This window comes from Suncus etruscus, chromosome 6 (genome assembly GCF_024139225.1).
Source record: "Suncus etruscus isolate mSunEtr1 chromosome 6, mSunEtr1.pri.cur, whole genome shotgun sequence".
NCBI lineage: Eukaryota > Metazoa > Chordata > Mammalia > Eulipotyphla > Soricidae > Suncus > Suncus etruscus.
This window is the reverse complement of record NC_064853.1, coordinates 7,045,718-7,068,059: the sequence shown is the minus strand read 5'-3', so window position 1 is coordinate 7,068,059 and position 22,342 is coordinate 7,045,718. Positions and strand designations below refer to the sequence as shown.

The 22,342-nt window shown below is 51.3% G+C and overlaps 1 protein-coding gene across 3 annotated transcripts in view; it reads right to left on the bottom strand.

Moving 5' to 3' along the window:
• Nucleotides 1–3,609: 3,609 nt before the first annotated feature.
• Nucleotides 3,610–22,342, bottom strand: part of MFN2 (mitofusin 2) — a 31,045-nt gene continuing 12,312 nt past the window's right edge. For 2 of the 3 annotated variants that reach the window (XM_049775310.1, XM_049775311.1), the window contains exons 5-20: nucleotides 18,718–18,880; nucleotides 18,088–18,212; nucleotides 17,131–17,239; nucleotides 16,799–16,906; nucleotides 15,776–15,929; nucleotides 15,426–15,493; nucleotides 15,223–15,344; nucleotides 11,089–11,215; nucleotides 10,695–10,799; nucleotides 10,504–10,606; nucleotides 9,850–10,070; nucleotides 7,677–7,832; nucleotides 7,272–7,468; nucleotides 6,345–6,479; nucleotides 4,131–5,245; nucleotides 3,610–4,100 (exon numbers count right to left, since the gene is read on the bottom strand). In XM_049775310.1, coding sequence (XP_049631267.1) covers nucleotides 5,176–5,245; nucleotides 6,345–6,479; nucleotides 7,272–7,468; nucleotides 7,677–7,832; nucleotides 9,850–10,070; nucleotides 10,504–10,606; nucleotides 10,695–10,799; nucleotides 11,089–11,215; nucleotides 15,223–15,344; nucleotides 15,426–15,493; nucleotides 15,776–15,929; nucleotides 16,799–16,906; nucleotides 17,131–17,239; nucleotides 18,088–18,212; nucleotides 18,718–18,880 — 1,963 coding nt within the window. In that variant the 3' untranslated portion in view covers nucleotides 3,610–4,100; nucleotides 4,131–5,175. The remainder of the gene's footprint in view (nucleotides 4,101–4,130; nucleotides 5,246–6,344; nucleotides 6,480–7,271; nucleotides 7,469–7,676; nucleotides 7,833–9,849; nucleotides 10,071–10,503; nucleotides 10,607–10,694; nucleotides 10,800–11,088; nucleotides 11,216–15,222; nucleotides 15,345–15,425; nucleotides 15,494–15,775; nucleotides 15,930–16,798; nucleotides 16,907–17,130; nucleotides 17,240–18,087; nucleotides 18,213–18,717; nucleotides 18,881–22,342) is intronic. The other variant, XM_049775312.1, reaches the window with a different exon arrangement.

Sequence of the window (22,342 nt, the reverse complement as noted above, 5' to 3'; positions counted from 1 at the left end):
TTAATTAAAGCATTTTAAGTAAACTTAAAGAATAATAAGAAATAGGGGCCGGAGAGATAGCATGGAGGTAAGGCGTTTGCCTTTCATGCAGGAGGTCATCGGTTCGAATCCCAGCGTCCCATATGGTCCCCCGTGCCTGCCAGGAACAATTTCTGAGCCTGGAGCCAGGAATAATCCCTGAGCACTGCCGGGTGTGACCCAAAAACCACACACACACACACACACACACACACACACACACACACACACACACACACAAAGAATAATAAAAAATAGGGGCCGGAGCAGTGGCACAGGTGTTAGGGCATCTGCCTTGCACACACCAACCTAGGACAGACAGCGGTTCGATACCCCTGGCAACCATATGGTCCCCTGTTGTGTATGTAAATATTTTAGGGGATTATTATGTTATTGACCCTAACCTGATCGGTGATTGTGCCCTACCCTAGGGTGTGACCTGGCATTCTGCCCCCACCCTAGGGTAGTACCTGATTCTGCTTCCACCATTGGGTGGTACCTGATTCTGGGGGATAAAAACAAGGGTCTGTGGAAGGTGAGAGGCTTTTGGCTGGAACTTATGCTGTCTTTGGACTTCAGTCTTGTCCACCGAATAAAGCTAATATTTCCACAAGACTGACTGCGAGCTGTTTACCCGCCGGTTCACCTCAGAACCGTCGGCTAGATACAGTGGCAGATGCGTGCTCTGAGCTGAAGGGGAAAGACCTCATCCTCCATCCCTCCATCAGTCAGGGGCTGACTTGCAACAGTCCCCCAAGCCAGGGGCGATTTCTGAGTGCATAGCCAGGAGGAACCCCTGAGTGTCACTGGGTGTGGCCCAATAACCAAAAAACAAAAAAAAGTTTAAAAATATATACACAGTAAAGTCCATTTTTGTACTATCAAATTTCATAAGTTTTGACAAAAGCATATTGTCATATGCTTGCATTTTTTTTATTGTATCATACAGAATAGTTTCAACACACCCTATGTATTCTGCTTCACCCTACTCAGCCTTCTTCTCCTCCCCAATTCCTGGAAATTGTTGTTTGTTTTATTGTCACCAGTTCTGCCTTTTCCACAGTGTCAGATAATAGGATCGTATGATTGATATCTTTTTCCACTCACCTTCTTTGACGTAGAAATATGACCTAGGGTGGGGATAGTATGCTGGGTGAGGTTTGTGAGACATGCTTTACACACAACCTTACCTCAGTAATATCAGCACTGCATATGGTCCCCAAGCATAGCAGAGTGACTGACCCCTGAGCATCGAGTGAGGAGCTCATGAGCACTGCTGGACATTGCTCCAAACAACACCCTACCCTACACCGCCCCCAAAATGTGTCATTTAGTGGCACGCTTGGGTGTGGCCATTAGCAAAAGTGTCTAATTTCCATCTGATTCAGTTCATAATTTGATGGATTGATTAATGTCACCTGAATGAGACTCCATCGATGTCATGGATAGTCTGCTGTTTCGGTATGTGTTCACCTTCCAAGGTCATCTTGATAGCTTTCAGCCTTGGTGATTATGAATAATCTGGTGTGTCTGTCAGCATTAAAAACATAGTAACCTGTGTGTGGTCTGGGGAAATAGTACAGTGGATAGGACATTTGCCTTGCATACAACCAACCCAGGTTCAATCCCCAGCATTCCATATGGTCGCCTGAGTTCCCCAAGAGTGATTCTCAAGTGTAGAACCAGGAGTAACCAGAGCACAATCAGGTATGGCGAAAATAACAAAAACAACATGGTAGGGGGCAGAGAGATAGCTCAGTGGTAGGGCATTTGCCTTGCACGCAGCCAACCCAGGATCAACAGTGGTTCTATTCCCGGCATCCCATATGGTCCCCTGAGCCTGCCAGGGCTGATTTCTAAGCGCAGAGCCAGGAGTAACCTCTAATTGTTGCCAGGTGTGACCAAAAAACCAACAAAAAACTCAAGCAAACAAACAATAAAAACCAACCTGGTAGTTAAAACAACTGATGAATGGAAGTTTACATCCCTCTCATAAGACCTACTTACTATAGCCTGGAAAATGAACAAGTTTATTGGCTTCATAATAAAAAATGAAGCTCAGGGGCTGGAGATAGTAAAGCAGATAAGTAACTTGCTTTGCATAGTTGGCCCGGGTTTAATCCTGGGCACCATATGGGACCCCAAACCACACCATAAATGATCCCTGAGCAGAGACAGGAGTCAACCCTAGGCATACCCAGGAGTGTCCCTAAATCATTAAAAAAAAAAACAAAAACCCACAAAGTGGACAGTAACACATCTAAGTTTACCTGAGAGAAAGTAGGTGAATTTTGCTGGAAGGATGGTAAGCTTTACCTACTGGTTATTTGGAATTTAAAACCTTGGGGGCTATGCATGAGGCTCCTCAACACTGCCAATTTTTGGGGGGTCACACCAGTGGCACTCAGGGATTACTACTGACTCTGCACTCAGAAATTGCTCCTAGCAGGCTTGGGAGACCATATAGGATGCCGGGATTCAAACCACCGCCTGTCCTGGGTCGGCTGGGCTGCGTGCAAGACAAACACCCTATCACTGTGCTATCTCTCTGGCCCCTGTCAAACTTTTTTTTTTTTTTTTTTTTTTTTTTTTTTGGTTTTTGGGCCACACCCGTTTGACGCTCAGGGGTTACTCCTGGCTATGTGCTCAGAAATCGCCCCTGGCTTGGGGGGACCATATGGGACGCCGGGGGATCGAACCGTGGTCCGTTCCTTGGTAGCGCTTACAAGGCAGACACCTTATCTCCAGCGCCACCTTCCCGGCCCCTGTCAAACTTTTTTTAAGATGAAAAGGTCAAAGGTTGGCCTAAGCAATGGGAGGGAGCACCCAAGATTACATGTCTTTGCTCACGTTTCAAGCCCTAAATACTATCCACTATACTATCGCCCTGGCCACTTGTGTGGTTTTTTTTTTTTTTTGGGGGGGGGAGTGGAGGAGGCAGACCTGGAGGTGCTCAGGAATTACTTCTGACACACAGGTGACTATATGGGATGCCAGGTCAGCCTTGTGCAAGGCAAACACCCTATCCACTATCGCTCCGGCACTCTCCCCACTTATTTTTAAATAGAGGTCATATTAGCCCAGAGCCAGTCCCAGATTAGGCAGTGAGGCTGGAGACCAGGATGGTGCCCATCTGCCATTGGGAAATTGAATTGGGAAAGATGATGTTGCCAACAGCTGCACTAGGGTAGAGTCCGAGAAACAGAGCCAGACGTGGTGCGGGCCTAGACCAACGGACTATCCCTGACCACAAACACAGCCAAGGCCCTCGAACAAGATAAAAGATCACGAGCTACTACTCAGAAAGTCAATGACGCTGGACTGGTCTGAGTCATTCCTTCTGACGTAAAAATGAATGGTTTTGCGATTCAGGGAAATCTGTTAAGAAATCACTCTAGATTTCCTGGCCCTGAAAAATGAATGATGCTTCTGTTCTCATGAGAACCAGATTCCTTCCCTGGGGAAAGGGCAGTCTCGGCCCATGACATGGGGAATGTGCCCTGAGCACAGTCCTGGAGTTTCAAACCTCCTTCAGTCTCCACCAGAGGGCTCAAGTCTGACAGGGAGAGTAAGCTGAGGCAGAGTCCAGCCTGGGTTTCCAACCAGGGTTTATTTGAGTCTCCGATATTATCAGCACTGATACAGGGGGGGAAATTCAGGCAAAAATAATCACCTTAAATACAGCGGAGAAAAAAAAAAACCTCACCGGGCCCCACGCCATCTCCCGCTCCAGCAAACAAACATCGAAAAGAGCTTGAGGTCGTAGCAGCATGAAATTAAAGTGCTTTTCTGCCACGCTTCTTCCGTCTCTCCCTCAGTGGTATAAATTTCATCGAACATAAGAAGCTCAAAATCATATTTCATGCCAGGGCTACCTTAAAAATATTCATGAATGGTCATTCAAATTAAAGACACCCCCCCTCCCCCCAAACAAAAAACAGCAGTTCTTGGAGTTGTGGAACACCAGTTTCTTCTGGCACGTTGAGCGCCTACTTTGTCTTTGGCGTGGGAGACAGCGGGGTCCTGGGGTGTCATTGTGCAACCGCAGCCAGAGCCTAGGACGAGGCCCATTTATCTAGGGCCTCTAGGACGAGGCCCATTTATCATGTTACCTGTTTTGGACGTCCTTGGGTCTGCACGGCCAAGGCTCTGCCACCCCGAGGAGAGACCCTTGCCCCACACCTTAGAGAAAGGGACCGGGACCCAGCCCCACTTGTGCTGGTGGCAAAACCTCTTAAGTGGATAACAGGAAACAGGTCATTGGACCAATAAGGTGGCTCCCAGGCACAGGGAGCCAGAGAACTGGGTGTCAATGGCCTTATGGTCACTAAGTGCAACTGCCAATGGCCAGGAATGGGGTGTAGAGCATGGGGAGAACTGAAGTGCCACAAGCGAGTGGGGGGACTCTCACCCCACGGGCCTCACATGGAGTAGCGAGGCTCCGACTGACCTTCCACCACCCTCCCTCCCATCACATCCTCTCTCTACTCAGACCACAGACCATCACCGAACACTCAGCGGGCAAGGCCAGGCCGCCCTTCCCGCCGTGACAGTGCCTGCCTGAGCCCCTCCACACCCCACAGCCCTCAACGCCTCTCCTCTTCCAGCTGCTGCCTCGAAGACAGCGGCTCCTGCACCCCCCCAAACCATGGCGGACTGAGCCCCACCACAAGGACAAAGAGCAAAGCTAAAGGACAAAGTGACACAAGGTCACAGGCCCTGGGCCAGGTTTGCTGCCGGCGGGAAGCAGCTCAGCCCACTCAGGTGACAATAGTGTGCCTGACTGTGTCACTGCAGGAGAACGACTGTGTGTATGTGATGAGCATATGCATGTGTGTGAATGTGTTGGATATGTGTGTATATACGTGTCTGTCTGAAGGGGCAGAGACGGATGGGGTGTCTGCTGACACGAGGGGCACCCAGCGGCATCCTGTGATGTGGCAAAGTCCCAGGGCCTTTTCAAGCATCACATGCTCCTCCATTGGGGGCCCCCAACAAAGCAAGAGTTCTCCAGGGTCCACACCATCCACATCATCGTTTACATGGTGGCCTCTGAGGGAATGATCAGGTAGGTCTTCCCATGGCACAGGCGAAGAAGGAGGGCTGACATCTAGGGGTGAGGAGAGGGGGAGGTGGGGGTGGGGGGCCCCGTGGCCACTATCTGCTTGGCTGCAGGTACTGGTGTGTGAACATGCTGAGTTCGCTGTCCAGCCAGCCCGCTTTGTTCCTGCAAAGGAAGGGCCGTGGTCAGGGATAAGGGTGGCCAAGCCAGCTCCAAGGCTCCTGCTGGCTCTGCACCCCACTCTCGTACAGACAGGAAGTGGTACCTAGAGAGGGCCAGGCACTCCCTCTGGTTGTGCAATCAGTTGGGGTGGAGAGGACAGTGTGGTTTCTCCAACAAAATGACATCATCTCAAACCACATAGCAGCCCACAGAAATTCTAAAGAAAGTGGGGTGCTGGTTCACAGTCCTCTTCAGGCTCAGCCCTGTGGCCAGCAAGCAGCAGACCCCTCTCTCCCACCTATACCCCAAGATTCCCCAGGGCCCGAGCCTGGCTGTCCTCAGAGGGATCATCTCTGGGAGGTACAGGTGGGCCTCAGCACCCCTGGTCCGCCCAGGGCTGCAGTGGTGCCATCATGGCCAGAGCATAGCTATTGGGGCTCCAGCATGTGACAGCAGCTGTCTCATAAGCTAGAGCCAAGGTGCACATTCTGGGGGGGAGGAGGGAGGGAGGGAGGGTGCCACTCCCCAGCCCGCAAGCACAGGTGCTGAGGTCCCAGAGACGCCACAGATGTGGCTGCAGGTTAGCTCCGCACTCTCGGCCTCAAGCCCTGCAGTGGCAGAACATGGTCGGGTCCAGCCAGGCTTGAGAAGGGGCCAAAGAGTTTAGTCCCAGCACACACAACAATAGATGTGTGGTCGGAAACACCTTGACTCTTTAGGTTGGAGTGGGGAGGGCATTTGCCTTGCATGCAGCCGACCCAGGTTCAAAACCCGGCATCCCATATGGTCCTTCCTCAGAGCCTACCAGGAATGATTCCTGAATGCAGAGCTGGAGGTAACCCAGGAGAGCCACTGGGTGTGGCCAAAAAACAAAAACAAAACACAAAAACAAACAAACAAAAAGAAATACCTCAACTCCCCCTGATAGATTGCTGTGGACCCTAGATAGGTGCTATGACCTTTCCAGGAAGTGGAGGCTGCTGAGGACCAGTCAGGGTGGTTTCTGCTCTCAGACTCCAACTGCAACCCCCAGCCAGAGACCCTGGCAGCAGTGACCCGTGTCTCTGGAGCCCAGTCCCCAGGGCCACTAGGCTGGGCTCACCTGAGCAGCTTGGCCTTGCTCTGAAGTGAGTTAAGAACCTCAATCTTCTTGTTCATAGCAGCGATCTCCTGCTCCAAGTTCTCCCGGGTAATGTCAACTTGCTGGCAGAGATGAGCGAAGGTTCCAGAGAGTTCCCTGGGGGTGGTGGAGTGGGGGGAATGTCAGGATGAATAGAGTCTGTATCAGTCCACCCATCAGAGAAAGGATTCAGTTGGTCCTTGTGTCTCCTGCAGGGAGCTCAGTGCTTTGCTGATTCTGGTTTGGCCAAGTCCAGCAAAGTTGAGAACACTGTGCAGAGAGCAAAAAGCAGAGCACTATCAGATGTAGAGACCAGCTGCAGGCTCTGCTGCTCAACGGGATACCAAAGGAAAGCCAGGGACAAAATTCTACCAGGCAGACCTGCTCCCAATGGCCTAAGAGGTGGCCACAAGGTGACCTTGAAAATACAGGCTTTGCATCAAGAGGCCAAAAATTCAAGCCCCAGTTCCACAGGGATGAGTACCCCAGGAGTGACCCCAAGCAAGGCCAGCCAATTATGGTCCGAAAATTAAAATTTGTTATTATATTTTGGATTGGGGGGTCATACCCAGAGGTGCTCAGGGCTTACTTTGGGCTCTGTGCTCAAGGATCACCCCTGACAGGTTCAGGGATCCTTAGTGGTGCTGGGGATAGAACAGGGCTCAGCTGTGTGCAAGGCAAGCAACTGACCTGCTATACTATTGCTCTAGCTTCCAAAAATAGTATGTTAATAACAACATGGCCTTTCAGATCTTCCTCTGTAGAGGCCCAGAGACTGGCATGGTCACAGCTTAGGATACCAGTGTCCCTGGGACAGATGTACATCCTAGTCCTGGTGTGGAGCCAGCTGTGCCTGCTTAAGGCAGGTCCAAGGGTCTGAGGTGCCACGGCTCTGGACCAGACACTCACTGCTGCACTTGGTGGCTGCAGTTGGAGCCCGTGTAGCTGATGATGAGCTGCAGCTTCTCGCTAGCGTAGTCCACGAACTGGCGCTTGAAAGCCCGTTCCTTGGCCTTGGTTGTCCAGGTCAGGCGCTCGTACACGTACAGGAGGCCGTAGAGCCCGAAGGACAGAGCGATGAGCCGCCAGCCCACGGCCTTCCACACCTGGGGAGGCACAGGGCTCAGCCTCCGGGCTTATTCCCTCCCGGGCCCATCCATTCCCAGCGTAGCAGCTCCTGGGCCTACCCACTCCTGTGCCTGTCCCCTCCAGGGCCCACTCACTCCCAGGCTTGAACCTTCCCAAGCTTGTCTGTTCCTTCTCAGTCCGCCCCCTCCCAGGCCCGGCCTGGCTGCTCCCGAGCCCGCCACTGACCACTCCTCCGACCACAAGGATGCCCATGGAGGTCCTGGACGTGAGGGAGGCCAGGCCGGTGACCATGGACACCATGAGTTCTTCCTGGGTGAGCGAGCCCTGAGGCAGTGGGGGCATGCTGGGATTGGCGGGCGTCAGGGGCAAGGGTCGCTGCACCTGTAGGGACAATAGCAGGTGAGAAGGGCCAGTGCAGCCCAAAGGGGTGAGGCATCCCAAGAACTTCTAAAAACTGGACCCTCCTGCCAGCTGAAGTGGGTGCAGGAGGAAATACCAGGCTGTTGAGCTGTCCCTGAGTGAGAATGTGGGAATGTGCTAGAACAGAACAGGACCAGGTCAGGTTGCACACAGGCAGGTGTTCGACAACCTGTATTTTCTTCTTGTTTTAGTTTTTAGGCCATACCTCACGATGCTCAGGTGTTCCTCCTGGCATTATACTCAGGAATCACTCCTGGAGGTACTCAGCAGGGGAGTCATATAGGGTGTTGATGATTAAACCGAAATTGGCCTGTGTAAGGCCTAACTATACAGTCTTGTTTTTGTTTTTTGGGTTACTCCTGGCAGCGCTCAGGGGTTACTCTTGGCTCTGCACTCAGAAATAGCTCCTGGCAGGGCTGGCGCAATAGCGCAGCAGAAGGGTGTTTGCCTTTCAAGCAGCTGACCCACAACAGATCTCGGTTCAATCCCCGGCATCCCATATGGTCCCTAAGCCAGGAGCGATTTCTAAGTGCACAGCCAGGAGTAAGCCCTGAGCATCACTGGGTGTGGACCAACCCCCCTAAAAAAAATCTCTCCTGGCAGACTTGGGGGACCATATGGTATGCTAGGAATCAAACCGGGGTCCATCCTGGATTGGTCGCCTCAAAGGCAAATGCCCTACTGCTGTGCTATAGCTCTGGTCCCTATCTATACAGCCTTAATTTTTCAGTTGAAGTTTAAAAAAATTTTTTTTGTTTTTATCTTGAGGTCACACCCAGCAGCGCTCAGGGGTTACTCCTGGCTCTATGCTCAGAAATCACCCCTGGCAGGCACGGGGGACCATATGAGATGCCGGGATTCGATCCACTGTCCTTCTGCATGCAAGGCAAACACCTTATCTCCATGCTGCTATCTCTCTAGCCCCCGCAGTTTAAAATTTTTACTGTAGGTTAGATAACATGTAACAACAAGGATTATTGGGTTTTTTCATTGGTTTGGTTTTGGTTTTTAGACCACACTCTGCGGCACTTGGGTTATTCCTGGCTCTGCGCTCAGAAATCACTCCTGGCAAGCTTGGGGAACCTTCTGAAATGCCAAGGGTTGAACCCAGGTTGGCCACGTGCAAGGCAAATGTCCTCCCTAATGTGCTATCACTCCAGCCCTTAATGTTTATGGTTTTGAGGCATCCTCACCTACCATCAAGGCATCTCAAACCCCATCACAGTCCTTGGTTTCTTTTAACAGTCTATTTATATGTGTAGTTCTCAAAGGTACCAGCAGTGCTCACAGACACGCCTTCCAGCAGTGCCAAGATCCCTTCATTCTCCCAATGTCCCCTCCTAATCCCAACACTCTCGATAGCAGCCTTAGCTTTGTTATTTTTTTGTTTGTTTGAGGATCACACCTAGCGGTGCTCAGGGCTGACTCCTGACTCTGGACTTAGAGATCATTCCTGCTGGCTCTGCCTTTGGGATCACTCCTGGCATGCTCAGGAGACTGAACCCAAGTCAGCTGCCTTCAAGGAAGTGCCTTCCCTGTCGAACTTACTCTAGCCCTAAACCTTGATTATAAATGGTGAGATGTGAATTGGCAGCTCATAAGTCACCCACATGTGTTTGTTTGGGGGTCTGTACCCAGTGATGCTCAGGGGCTACTACTGGCACAGTCCTGGGATGTGGCACCTGGCAATGCTTGGGGGGACCATGCACTATATGGTACTAGTGTAGCAGAAGACATGCCTTGGCACTGGAGTGACATACCTCCCTGTGTTTTTGGGGAATCTTCCCAACTGTGTTTAGAACCCGGGGATGCCCAGTCAGAGGTGGCCCCAGGGAAATGAGCCCAATGGTGCTGAGGGATCGTGCAGGACTAAGGCTCAAAGTTGGGGCCTGCATTTGCCCCTCTAAAGTTAGCTATGCCACAGCCGCACACACGTGACATGCGAGAAACAAGAGGAGGTGTCGCAGCTCCAGCGTACCTGGTCATTATAGCCCATCAAGGCTCGGCGGCTGTTCTTGGGGCCCAGAAACCTGTTGACCAGCATGGTCCAGCCCAGAGAGAAGTGGAACTCGATGTCCTCCTGGAAGTCGGCGCACAGCTTGTCACAGTTGAGGTCGTAACTGAGGGAGAAGCATTGCCGAGGGACCAGCACGTCCATCTGACTGCGCACGGTCGCCGGCAGCAAGGGCTTCAGGCCATCTGTGGGAAGACAGAAAGAGGGAGAGAAAGAAGAGACAGAGAGAGGAAGGTGGGAGAGAGGAAAGGAGAGGAGAGAGGGAGAGGCAAAAGGAGAGAAAGAGAGAAAGACAGAAAGAGAAAAGGAGATGGAGAAGACAGAGAGGGAGAACGTTGGAGGTTATACCTGGGAAGTCAGGGATGGAACATGCGTGAGTGTGTACATGTGTGTCAGAGCTGGGGGTCAGGGTTGGAATGTGGGGACCCAGCATGTCACCAAGTGCCCCAGCACTGAGTCCCGGTGCCTGTGTGGACTGAGCTCACACGGGCTTAAAGTCTGAGGAACAAGGTGATGTGTGAGGAAAGGTCATTTAGCTGGAATCTATCCTCCCAAACCTGTATCTGATGCTATCTGGGACAAAGGGAGCTGGGGCCCACCCAGCCCCGGCATACTGACCGACCATGTCCTGCTGCATGGCCTGCAGTGAACCAGCGATGGCCGTCGAGCAGCGCTCAGACATGTTCCGGCCCAGCCCTTCCTCGATGTGTCGGTGCAGCTCCTGCAGCAGAGAGATGCCCACTGGGGCTCCTTCTGGAACACAGGGTGGTCCCCTCCAACCCGGCCCGGAGGTAGGGGTGCAGACTCACGTTCTTGTAGACCTTGAGGACCACTGGGGAGGGGTGGAAGTCCATCTGGTAGTCATCCACCAGCACGGAGAGCCGCCGGATCTCCTCGGCCATGGCTGTGGACACCTGCACGGGAGCAGCAGGTGTGGAACTGGACAAACTTGGGGCCAGCCCAGAGCAGAGGGGACTGTTCCCTCAATGGAAATGGCGAGACTGGGGGGACCAGAGCCGTTGGAGGGGGGAGCCTGAAGGGCACCAGGCCAGCTCTGTCCCTAAACCAGGCTAGAACCACCTGCTGGGGCAGAGAAGCCCCTCAGATGGGGGCATCGTTTCCAGGGGCTCAGCTGGCACTCCGCCTGGTGGGGTACCTTCTACCCCTCACCTCCTCTCTGCCCCTCATCTGCTCTGCCCTCACCTGCCTCTCCACCTCCTCAGTGAGCTGCTTGATCCGCAGTTTGTAGTCTTGTGCCAGGAGCTCCAGCTGTTTGTCGATGAAGCGAAGCCGCTCCTGCCGGTCCTCGCGCATCTCCAGGCAGTAAACACTGCAAGAACCAAGGGGACAGAGGAGGGACAGCTGAGTGGCTGGCGGGACTTTTGGTGCTAGGTGGGGTGTGGCAGTCACACACATGATCTGACCATGTACCTTCTATAGGGAACTCGGAACAAGTCCTGCCCAGTCCCACCATTCCCTCCTTATCAAAGACTCACTCATGACAAGACAGTGGCCAGGCCCAGGGTTCAGTTGCAGCACCAAATACACACAGTAGTGATTAACTATCTCAGGACCAGAGCCTGATTAAAATCACCAACTCTAGGGTACCAACTCCCATACGTGTGACACAGTGGGACTATGAATGGTCACAGATGCCACAGGAAGCCGCTATGCCATCTCTGGTGAAGCTATCAGTGCCCCTGCCCCACAGTAGATTGGCCCAACCCTGGATCTCGTGAGATTCTACGTTGCTCCAGGACGCCAACATGGCCACCCACAGCACAGAGGTTTGGTCATGTCCAAGACCAGGGAGGAGCGCAGGTTCCAAGCGCTGTGTCACAGGGTCCTTAAGCACTGCCAATAGTAATGCCAGCACTTCTGAGTGGCCCCATAATTAAAAAAAAAAAAAAAAAAAACAGGCCAGGGGATGGAACCATTAATGGTATAGGGCATAAGGCGTCTGCCTTGCGCATGCTAGCCTAGGACGGACCACGGTTCTATCCCCCAGCGTCCCATATGGTCCCCCAAGCCAGGAGCAATTTCAGAGCGCATAGCCAGGAGTAAACCCTGATCCTGATCATCACTGAGGCCAGAGTGACAGTACAGTGGGGAGAGTGCTGTCTTACTGTGGCCAACTGGATTTGATCCCTGGTACCCACCCACAGGCTCCCCAAATCCACTAGGCGTGATTCCTGAGCACAGAGCTAGGAGTAAGCCCTGAGCACCACCAGGTGTGAGCAAATACTAAAAACTAGGAGACTGGAGCGACAGTACAGCAGGTATAGCACTTTTGCCTTGCACATGCTGACCTGGCGGTGATATAGGCAGCATTCCGAGAATGACCAGGCATAATAATTTCTGAACACAGGGCCGGGAGTTACTCCTAAGCGTTGCTGGGAGTGGGCCTAAACCCAAAAACTAAGTAAGAAAAAAACCAAATGAAACACTGAAAAAACAAAACCAGAGTGGGCCACGAGGTCATGGAGGGCCCCAAGACCCAACAGAGAGAGGCTGCAATGAATATCAGCAAGTGAGTTCCTGTGATTCTCAGGATTATGCTTAAACAACAAAAACACACTGGCCAGTGTACTATGATATGTTACCAGAAGAGTAACATTATCTACTTGTGCTCCCTTTCTAGAAACTTACTGTAAAGTAGGAAGGTAAGGGATTGTTTTCATCCTGTAAAGACAGGACTATAAAGCCAGCTTTATATTATCTGGATATGGAAGGAAACAATTTAGACTGTATGTTCTGTTCTAAGCATCATCTGGAGCTTTGCACATGATATTCAGAGTGCTCACCCTTGCTTAGGAACAAAAAGCATAATAAATTTTATGGGGCAGTTATTATCTCCATAGTTATATAAAGTGGCTTGGAAAAGACTTTTTGTTTTGTTTTGTTTTGGGGTAACATTCGGTGGTGCTCAGGGGTTACTCCTGGCTCTGCACTCAAATATTGCTCCTGAAAGGCTCAGGGGACCATATGGGATGCCGGGATTTGAACCACCATCTGTCCTGGTCGGTTGCATGTAAGACAAACATCCTACTGCTGTGCTATCACTGCAGCCCCCAAGACTGACTTGTGTGTGTGTGTGTGTGTGTGTGTGTGTGTGTGTGTGTTTTGGGTCACACCCAGCAGTGCTCAGGGGTTTTTCCTGGCTCCGTGCTCAGAAATTGCGTGTGTGTGTGTGTGTGTGTGTGTGTGTGTGTGTGTGTGTGTGTGTGTGTGTGTGTGTGTGTGTGTGTGTGTGTGTTTTGGGTCACACCCAGCAGTGCTCAGGGGTTTTTCCTGGCTCCGTGCTCAGAAATTGCTCCTGGCAGGCACGGGGGACCATATGGGACGCCGGGATTCAAACTGATGCCTTCTGCATGAAAGGTAAACGCCTTACCTCCATGCTATCTCTCCGGCCCCAAGACTTTTTTTTTTTTTTTTTTTTTTTTTTTGTGGTTTTTGGGTCACACCCGGCAGTGCTCAGGGGTTTTTCCTGGCTCCGTGCTCAGAAATCGCTCCTGGCAGGCACGGGGGACCATATGGGACGCCGGGATTCGAACTAATGACCTTCTGCATGAAAGGTAAACGCCTTACCTCCATGCTATCTCTCCGGCCCCAAGACTGACTTTTAATACTGAATAAAACCCGCAAATCAGCCCAATTCACTGGTATTGATGAAACTGAAATATTTCCCTTCAAAGGATGATGAAAGAAATTGAACGTGGCTGGCAGACAATAGCATTTCACAACTGTTTCATTGAGAAGCATGTAAAATTGTGCCTGGACCCTTAATCACATAAACACACTGGATTTCGGCTTTGATGCAACAAAACCTATAGTTATGATCATATGATGTAGCAGTTATTACCAAACAACTGGTTAAAACACGTGTAAATTGCTTTCTGTAACAGCCAATACTATAAATTATAAAACCAAAATGCCAAACGAGGCTTTGATTGGTACTTTAAAGAAATGCAACAAATTCTGTAATTTTGGGGCCGGGTAGGTGGCGCTGGAGGTAAGGTGTCTGCCTTGCAAGCGCTAGCCAAGGAAGGACCTCGGTTCGATCCCCCGGCGTCCCATATGGTCCACCCAAGCCAGGGGCGATTTCTGAGCACATAGCCAGGAGTAACCCCTGAGCGTCAAACGGGTGTGGCCCAAAAACCAAAAAAAAAAAAAAAATTCTGTAATTTTTTCAACACTTAAAAAAGTTTCTTTGGGGCCGGTGGTGATAGAGGTGTCTGCTTTGCAAGCGCTAGCCAAAGAAGGACCAAGGTTCGATACCCCGGGGGCATCCCATATGGTCCCCCAAGCCAGGGGCAATTTCTGAGTGCTTAGCCAGGAGTAACCCCTGAGCATCAAATGGGTGTGGCCTAAACAAACAAACAAACAAACAAAAGTTTCTTTGATGGGGCCAGAGAGATAGCATGGAGGCAAGGTGTTTGCCTTGCATGCAGAAGGATGATGGTTAGAATTCCAGCATCGGGGCCGGGCGGTGGTGCTAGAGGTAAGGTGCCTGCCTTGCCTGCGCTAGCCTTGGACGGACCACGGTTTGATCCCCTGGCGTCCCATATGGTCCCCCAAGCCAGGAGCAACTTCTGAGCGCATAGCCAGGAGTAACTCCTGAGCATCAACGGGTGTGGCCCAAAAACCAAAAAAAAAAAAAAAAAAAAAGAATTCCAGCATCCCATATGGTCCTCCAAGCCTGCCACGAGTGATTTCTGAGCATAGAGCCAAGAGTAACCCCCAAGCGCTGCCGGTGTGACCTCCCCGCAAAAAAATAGTTTCTTTGACAATAACCTTGGTTTGGATTGATACTTTATGCCATTCCTTATAACGTATATTGTCTATAACTAATTCTTTGATCTTGCTCTATTGTCACATGAATTGGTACAGTACTCATGAAAATTTCTTAATGATATCATAACACTCGGCCACATGCTTAATCTGCAGCCTAAAGATTTTCAAAAGAGGGCTCAGAGAGATAGCACAGCGGCGTTTGCCTTGCAAGCAGCCGATCCAGGACCAAAGGTGGTTGGTTTGAATCCCAGTGTCCCATATGGTCCCCCGAGCCTGCCAGGAGCTATTTCTGAGCAGACAGCCAGGAGGAACCCCTGAGCACCGCCGGGTGTGGCCCAAAAACCAAAAAAAAAAAAAAAAAAGATTTTCAAAAGGAAGATTTCAAACGATCCTAGGAGGTGGAAGGGGCTTGTAGGATTTCTCACACACCCCTAATGCTCTAATGTAAAACAGCTGCATGCTCAGCCAGGCCCGGGACCAAGTGGCCAACAGGGGCTCGAGAATGGGATGTTGGGGGGACCGTCCCACACAGGCCTGGCTCACCGCTGCTCCTGGGCTGCCACATGCAGCGAATCCATGATGAGGCGCACGGCCTCGGCGATCTGCTTGGCTCGGACCGTATGCTGCTCAAATTTGGTCTTCACAGCGGACTGGGATATGCACTCCTGGAGCAAAAACAAGGGGCTGAATGAGGGAACCGCCTCTCCAAGGACTTGGGGGATGAGGGGAAGGGCCCAGGGACTCACCTCAAACCTCCTCTCGAAATTCTGAAACTCCAACATCCTCACTTGAAAGCCCTCGGCCAGAGCGCCCCCTAGTGATGGGGAAGCTCCCATTAGTCACAGTCCAGGCAGTGGGGACAGGCCAACCCTCAGGCCAGCCCTGGCTGGAAGCTAAGAGCCTTTCCCTGAGAGTCACACACCAGCTCCTTCTTGGACGGATTTTTCTTTTCTGGGCAGGGGAGAGAGCCCATGCCCAGTGTGCAGTGCTCTGCAGACCATGTGGAGGGGGAGAGGGGCTGGCCCTCTGAACCTTCTCCTCAATCTGAGAGACTCTGTAGAACCCCAGGAGGGCAGACTCGCCCACCCACACTCACCTCCTTCAGGCATGCCCTGAGCCTTCTGGATCCGAGCGTTGAGCACCTCCTTGGCAGACACGAAGAAGATGCGGTCTCCAGCCTGGCCTCGGTCCACCACACCCAGCTCATCCACCAGGAAGCCAGTGCAGCGCTCCATGTGCTGCCGCCGCACCTGAAGCCAGGAAACAGAAGAGCTAGAACAGCTCCCTGAGAGTCTGGCGCGGGCGCACACACACTTTCTAGAGCCCAGACACACGGGTTGGAGCCACAGTGTAGCTGGAAGAGTGCCGCCTTGCATAAGGCCAGCCCAGGTTGGATCCCCGCCATCACTGAGCATGCCAGGAGTGATTCCTGAGTGCAGAGCCAAGCATAAGCCTTGAGCAACTCTGGGTGTGGCTCCAAATCCAAAACAAACAAGAATATTCTGGGGGCACCAAGACAGATGGTGCTGTCTCCCTGCACCAGATCTTCTGAGAGGGGCTCTTGGGGACACTCAGCAGAGACCCAGTATGGATGCAGTGCTTGAACCCAGGATTCCTGGTGAGCTTGGCTCTGGCCTTGTGCCCCAGAAAGAAAATCACCTGGGGGTGAGCACGGGTTCAAGAAACCTAAGTCCAGGCTCCCAGCTTTGACCAGCCTCGGGTCCTCCTGGAGGGATGAGTGGGTAATCTGAGGGGGACAGGATCAGGGCCCTGGGCTGGATCCCTGGCACATGCACATAAAAAAGGGCAGCTCCAAAGTCACAAGTGCCACCATGGAGGCACCGCCCACCCCTGTCCCTGGGTGCCAGTGGCTTATCCTTCAACTCACGGCTGCCTCATGGGGGAGGACACTTTCAGGACAGCACAGAACAAACCAGCCTTGCCAGCCTGTGTCTTTCTGAGACCAGTCTTTAATCCCCCAATACCATTGCCTATCGCTCCTGCCAGTCCCTTTCACAGCAAACACAAAGAATACAGGAACTAACTCTCTCCGCGCCAGCCAAGGGGATATGCCCTCATGGAGGACCCCACAGAAGCACCCATACTAGCCAGCACCCACCTCCTCCATGTACTCGGGCTCCGAGGCAGATGCATCCCAGCGGTTGTTGAGGATGAAAATGTTGGGCCGGGAGAGGCGCTCGCTGACCTTGTGGAAGAATTGCTTCTCCTGGGAACACAAGGGCAGAGGTCAGGATGGTGTGTGTGTGTGTGTGTGTGTGTGTGTGTGTGTGTGTGTGTGTGTGTGTGTGTGTGTGTGTGTGTGTGTGTGTGTGTGTGTGGATGGTGTGTGTGTGTGTGTGGATGGTGTGTGTGTGTGTCAGGATGGTGTGTGTGTGTGTGTGTGTGTGTGTGCAGGGGCTGGCCAGGGCACAGCAGGGGCACGGGGCTCACCGTCTGCATCAGAGTGGACTCCGAATTGGCCACCAGCACAAACACGTCAGCGTCCAGGCAGAACTTGTCGATCCAGCTGTCCAGCTCCGTGGTGACATCGATGCCAGGGCTAGAGGGGAAGGGACAGAGTGAGTGAGCACTGGGCATAGAGCACTGAGGATACCAGCCAGAGGAAGGGACAGCGGGGGTAGAGAGAAGGGCCTCTCTGGGGCACTGGTGCCTTACCTCATAGCCTCTAGAAAGTTGGAAAAGCAGCTGATACAGACATCTGTCACCTCCTTCACAGAGATATTCATATCACTGTCACCTCCATATCACACACATTCATGTCACACAAATATTCACACATATTCACCTCCATATCACATATATTTATTACACACATTCAGCTCCATACCATACATTCAAGTCACATACATATTTACCTCCATCTTACACACACTCAGTTCACACACTTTCGTCTTCATGTCACACATACTTGACACACGTTCACTTTCATATAATACACGTATTTCCCTTCCTCTCACATGCATCTGTGACCCTCACAAAATCGTAGTGAGGGTCTTTTAGTTCAGAGAAAAATGATTAAGGGCGGTTTGGATTTCTGTGGGCCCAGGAACGCTCCAGCATTCCTTGGTCTGCTCAGAACCTGATTTGAAAGCCGAGGCAAAGTGTCCCTTCAGGAGAGAAGACACCAAGATCTCCGTATCCCCATGAGCACTGTCCCCAACACCCACAGCTGGGCTACGGACAGGGACGCTCCCACTTTTGAGTATCCCACACACCCCTCGACAGACAATGTCGGACATTTGAGGGGCCCTGAGGCCAATGGGAAGCACAACCCGACCTGCAGGAAACCAGGCCCGCAGGAGGCTTAAGAGGAGCAGCCAGGCCCAGCCAGGCCTGATCGGCACCCCCACTCCCTGCCCCCTACCCAGGAAGGCGCATCTTGCTCACCTGTCCATCAGCACCAGATCATCCCTGAGCAATGAGCACTTGGAGTTGGGCCACATCACACTGACCAGGCTGCCTGCGTGCAGCTGCTCATCCTGATGGAGGGCGTGGGCCAGCTGGTTTACGGTCTGAGGGCAGAGAGGGGAAATGAAGGCTGAGAAAGCTGGCCAGCACGGGGAGCGCTACAAAGTAGTTGCTTTCAGCTACTTTTCAGGCTTCTTTCCCTGAGTGGTCCTGCCTTCATTCCACATGAACAGAAATTAGCCACCAACCCAAACATGAGCACAGCTGACTTTAGGGAAGTTAAACCCAGCAAACCCTGAACTGACAGAGTCACTTGCCAGCAAAGTCCCCAACTAAATGTGCACAATAATCCTTGAGTGCAAACAAGTTACTGAAAACATGCCTCGCAACACCCTAGGAACTGAAGTCTCCCAACTCTGGGGCCCCACGTTCTGCGCTTGACGCCTCACAGCCCCTCATAAACCTGCATGGCCCTTCCTAGGCCCACTCGGCCCTTCCCAGACCCTCACACCTCGGCCAGACCCCAGCTTCCCACCAGGCACTGCGGGGCCACCCTGTCCTAAGGATCCCGTCGCAGTGGCTACTGGCGGGTCTACACTGGGTGCTCACCTTGACGCTCTTCTTCTCCTCCGAGCCCTCAGTGAGCAGGAAGGCTTCATGGCCGTCTGTGCCCTCCACGCGCAGGAAGCAGTTGGTGGTGTGGCCGATCCCTGAGGGCAGCACCTTGTCCCACAGCATGGCGTTGATCACCGTGCTCTTGCCATTGCTCGTCCTACAGAAAGGGCGGCCATCAGGGGAATACCAGTGATGGGGGAGAGGGTCCCCAAGTGGGGAGCAGGTTCAATGTGACTGAATGTGACCCCACTATGGAGATCACAGAGGTCTCCCAGACCGGCCCACCTACTTCTACCAGAAGCCACATGCTCACGACTCCCAGAGCACAGGCATTCGCTGAATGATCAGTGTCGGATCTCTACAGGCACTCCACAGGCACCCCCAGAGTAAGCCCCACTTCCAGTTCCGGGATGTCTGGCCACAAGAGCCTGATTTCCTTTCTTCTTCTGGACCATACCTGGCAGTGCTCAGGCGTTACTCCTGGCTCTGCATTCAGGAATCACTCCTGGCAGGCTTGGGGGCACCATATGGGACACTGGAGATCATGCAAGATAAATGCCCTATAGGCTGTACTATTGCTCTGGCCCTCAGGGATTACTCTTGTGTTCAGGGGATCATATGTGATGACAGAGATTAAGCTAAGGTCGGTCACATGTAAGGCAAGTGACCTACCAGTGGTACTAATTCTTTTTTTTTTTTTTTTTTTTTTTGTTTTGGAGTTGCATTCGATGATGCTCAAGGCTTTCTCCAGGCTCTGCAATCAAGGATCATGACTGGCAAGGCTCAGGGAACCATATGCTGTACCGAGAATGGAACCGAAGCTGGCTGCATGTGAGGAAAGCACCTTACCCACAGCATCATCTCTCCAGCCCAATGTCAACATTCTTACTCATAACCCCTTTCAGTTGTAGAACTTTTTTTTTGGTGGGGAGGAAGCTTCTAGTAATCAGGAATTACTCCTGGTAGTTCTGGGGGCGGCATGTGGGGTGTAGGCCTCATCTCTCTCCTTACCTGACTACTTGGGACCTCACCCCCTACAACCTGGCTACCCAGACCCTTTCTAAGAAATCAGTCCCTGATCCATATGATCAGCAATATCGCTCCCTAGGGGTCAACCCTAGGAACCCCAAAACACCACACAGTAAAGCCCTCTGCACTCCTATGTTTGTTGCAGCACTATATACAATAGCCAGAATCTGGAAAGAACCCAAGTACTTGAGAACAGATGAATGGCTAAAGAAATTGTGGTACAAATACACAATGGAATAATGAAGGAAAAATAAAGTCATGAAATTTGCTAATGGAGTGTATTATGCTGAGTGAAATGAGTCAGAGGAAGAGGGACAGACATAAAATAATCTTACTCATCTATGTGATATAAAACAGATAAAAGATAGGATGGCAATAATATCCAGAGACAAAAGAAATAAGGACCAGGAGGACCAGATCATGGTAGGAAGCTTGTCATAAAGAATAGTGAATGCAGTGAGGATAAAGAAGGGTCTACTATGACAATAATATTTGCAACTGATCACTCTGGACAAGAACTGGGTGCTAAAAGTGGATAAAGTGATATGCATGGTACCCCTTCATTAGCAATAGTGCAAACAATGTCAAAAAAGGGGAGGGGGAAAGAGGGGAGCAGAGAAGTAAAATTACTGACCGAAGACAGGTGGGGGAGGGAAATTGACATTGGTAGCAGGAAATGTGCACTGGTGAAGGTGGTGTTCATTCTATGACTGAAACTCAACCGAGAACAATTTTGTACCCATGGTGCTTAAGTAAAGTCTTTATAAAGACTAAATATATAAACGTATTTATTTATATTTTTAAAATATATATAAAAGAAAAAAATTGGTCCTTAAGAGCCACTATGTCTCTATGCTTCACAAGCTCTTCTGGCAAATCAGCTATACTTCCATGCTGGGAGATAGGCCCCCTGTTCAGTTAGCGTGGGTCAGGAGACCCTCCCTGCTCTTCCCATGCCATCGGGATGCAGCCTTCTGATGCTGAGTTCATGGACAGAGAAATCAGAAGCTACCCAGGCTGAGGGTCAAAACTATGATGAAGCCGTAGGAAAATGGAGGCAAACAGTTCAGCTCGAAGTGTGACCATCGAAGAGTGTAAAGACTTATTTTATTTGGCTTTTGGGCCACACCTGGCAGTGCCAAAGGGTTACTCCTGGCTGAGCTAAGGAATCACTCCTGTGGGCTCAAGAACTATATGGGTTGCTGGGGATTAAATTCAGGTAGGCTCAGGGTACCTGTGAGGACATTCTTGGGGTACCTGATAGAACCCAGAGCAACAAGCCCTGAAAACAAAAATATTCAAACAAATGGACAGAGCATCAGGACTCTGGATTTGGCAATTACTTAAATGAGTCACCAAAAGTGACAAATAGGTCTGGAGAAATAGCACAGCAGGCAGGGTATTTGCCTTGCACCTGGCTGACCCAGGTTCGACATCTGACATCTCATATAGTCTCCTGAGCACCATCAGGAGTAATTTCTAATTGCAGAGTCAGGAGTAATCCCTGAGCACTGGCAGCTATGACCCAAAAACAAACAAAAACAATAACAAAAGCAATAAATGTATAAACAATAAACTTCGGGCCAGAGCGGTGGAGCAAGCTTTAGGACGTTTGCTTACATGCGCTAACCTAGGACGGACCTTGGTTCGATCCCCTGGCGTCCCATACGGTCACCCAAGTCAGGAGCAATTTCTGAGAGCATAGCCAGGAGTAACCCGAGCATCATTGGATGTGGCCCCAAAACAAAATAAAACAAAACAAATAAATAATAAACTTGAGCACTGAAGTAATAGTACAACAGAGAGGGTGCTGGCCTTGTACATGCCTGGCATGTTCGATCCCAGGCATTCCCGTATTTCTCCTAAACACTGCCAAAAATGGTCCCTGATCACAGCCAGGTGTGACCTCAAAACAAAAACAAATAGTGTCTAAGAGAGATGGGACAGCAAGTGGGGTGCTCACCTTACATACAACCACCCTGGGTTCAATTTCCAGCACCCTGACTGGTCCTATGCAGAGCCCCAACAGAAGTGAGCCCAAGTGCAGAGCCAGGAGAAAACCCTGAGCACTGCCAGGTATGGCAAAATAGCATATTAAATGGACCCAAGCAAAGAGAAAAGCTTGTGGGACTGGAGAGTACAGTGGATGGGACACTTGCCTTGTATTCAACCAAGCTGGTTTCAACCCCCAGTATCCCAATCTCATGAGCACTACTAGGAATGACTCTGATCTCAGCCAGACATGACCCAAAACAACAACAACAACAATAGGGGCTAGAGAGATGGTGAAGCGACTGATCTAGGTTCAAGTCCCAGCACCCCAGTAGGGCACCCTGAGCTCTCCCATGAGGATCTCTGAGTGAAAGGCCAGTAGTAAGCCTTGAGAGGAAGGAAAGGGGGGAGGGAGAGAGGAGGGGGGAGAAAAAGGCCACTCTAGAGGAAGAGAGAGAGAGAGAGAGAGAGAGAGAGAGAGAGAGAGAGAGAGAGAGAGAGAGAGAGAGAGAGAGAGAGAGAGAGAGAGGAGTAAAAAGGCCACCCTAGAGGAAAGCATATCAATCAGTAAAGGAGACAGAGAAAGAGAAAGAGAGAA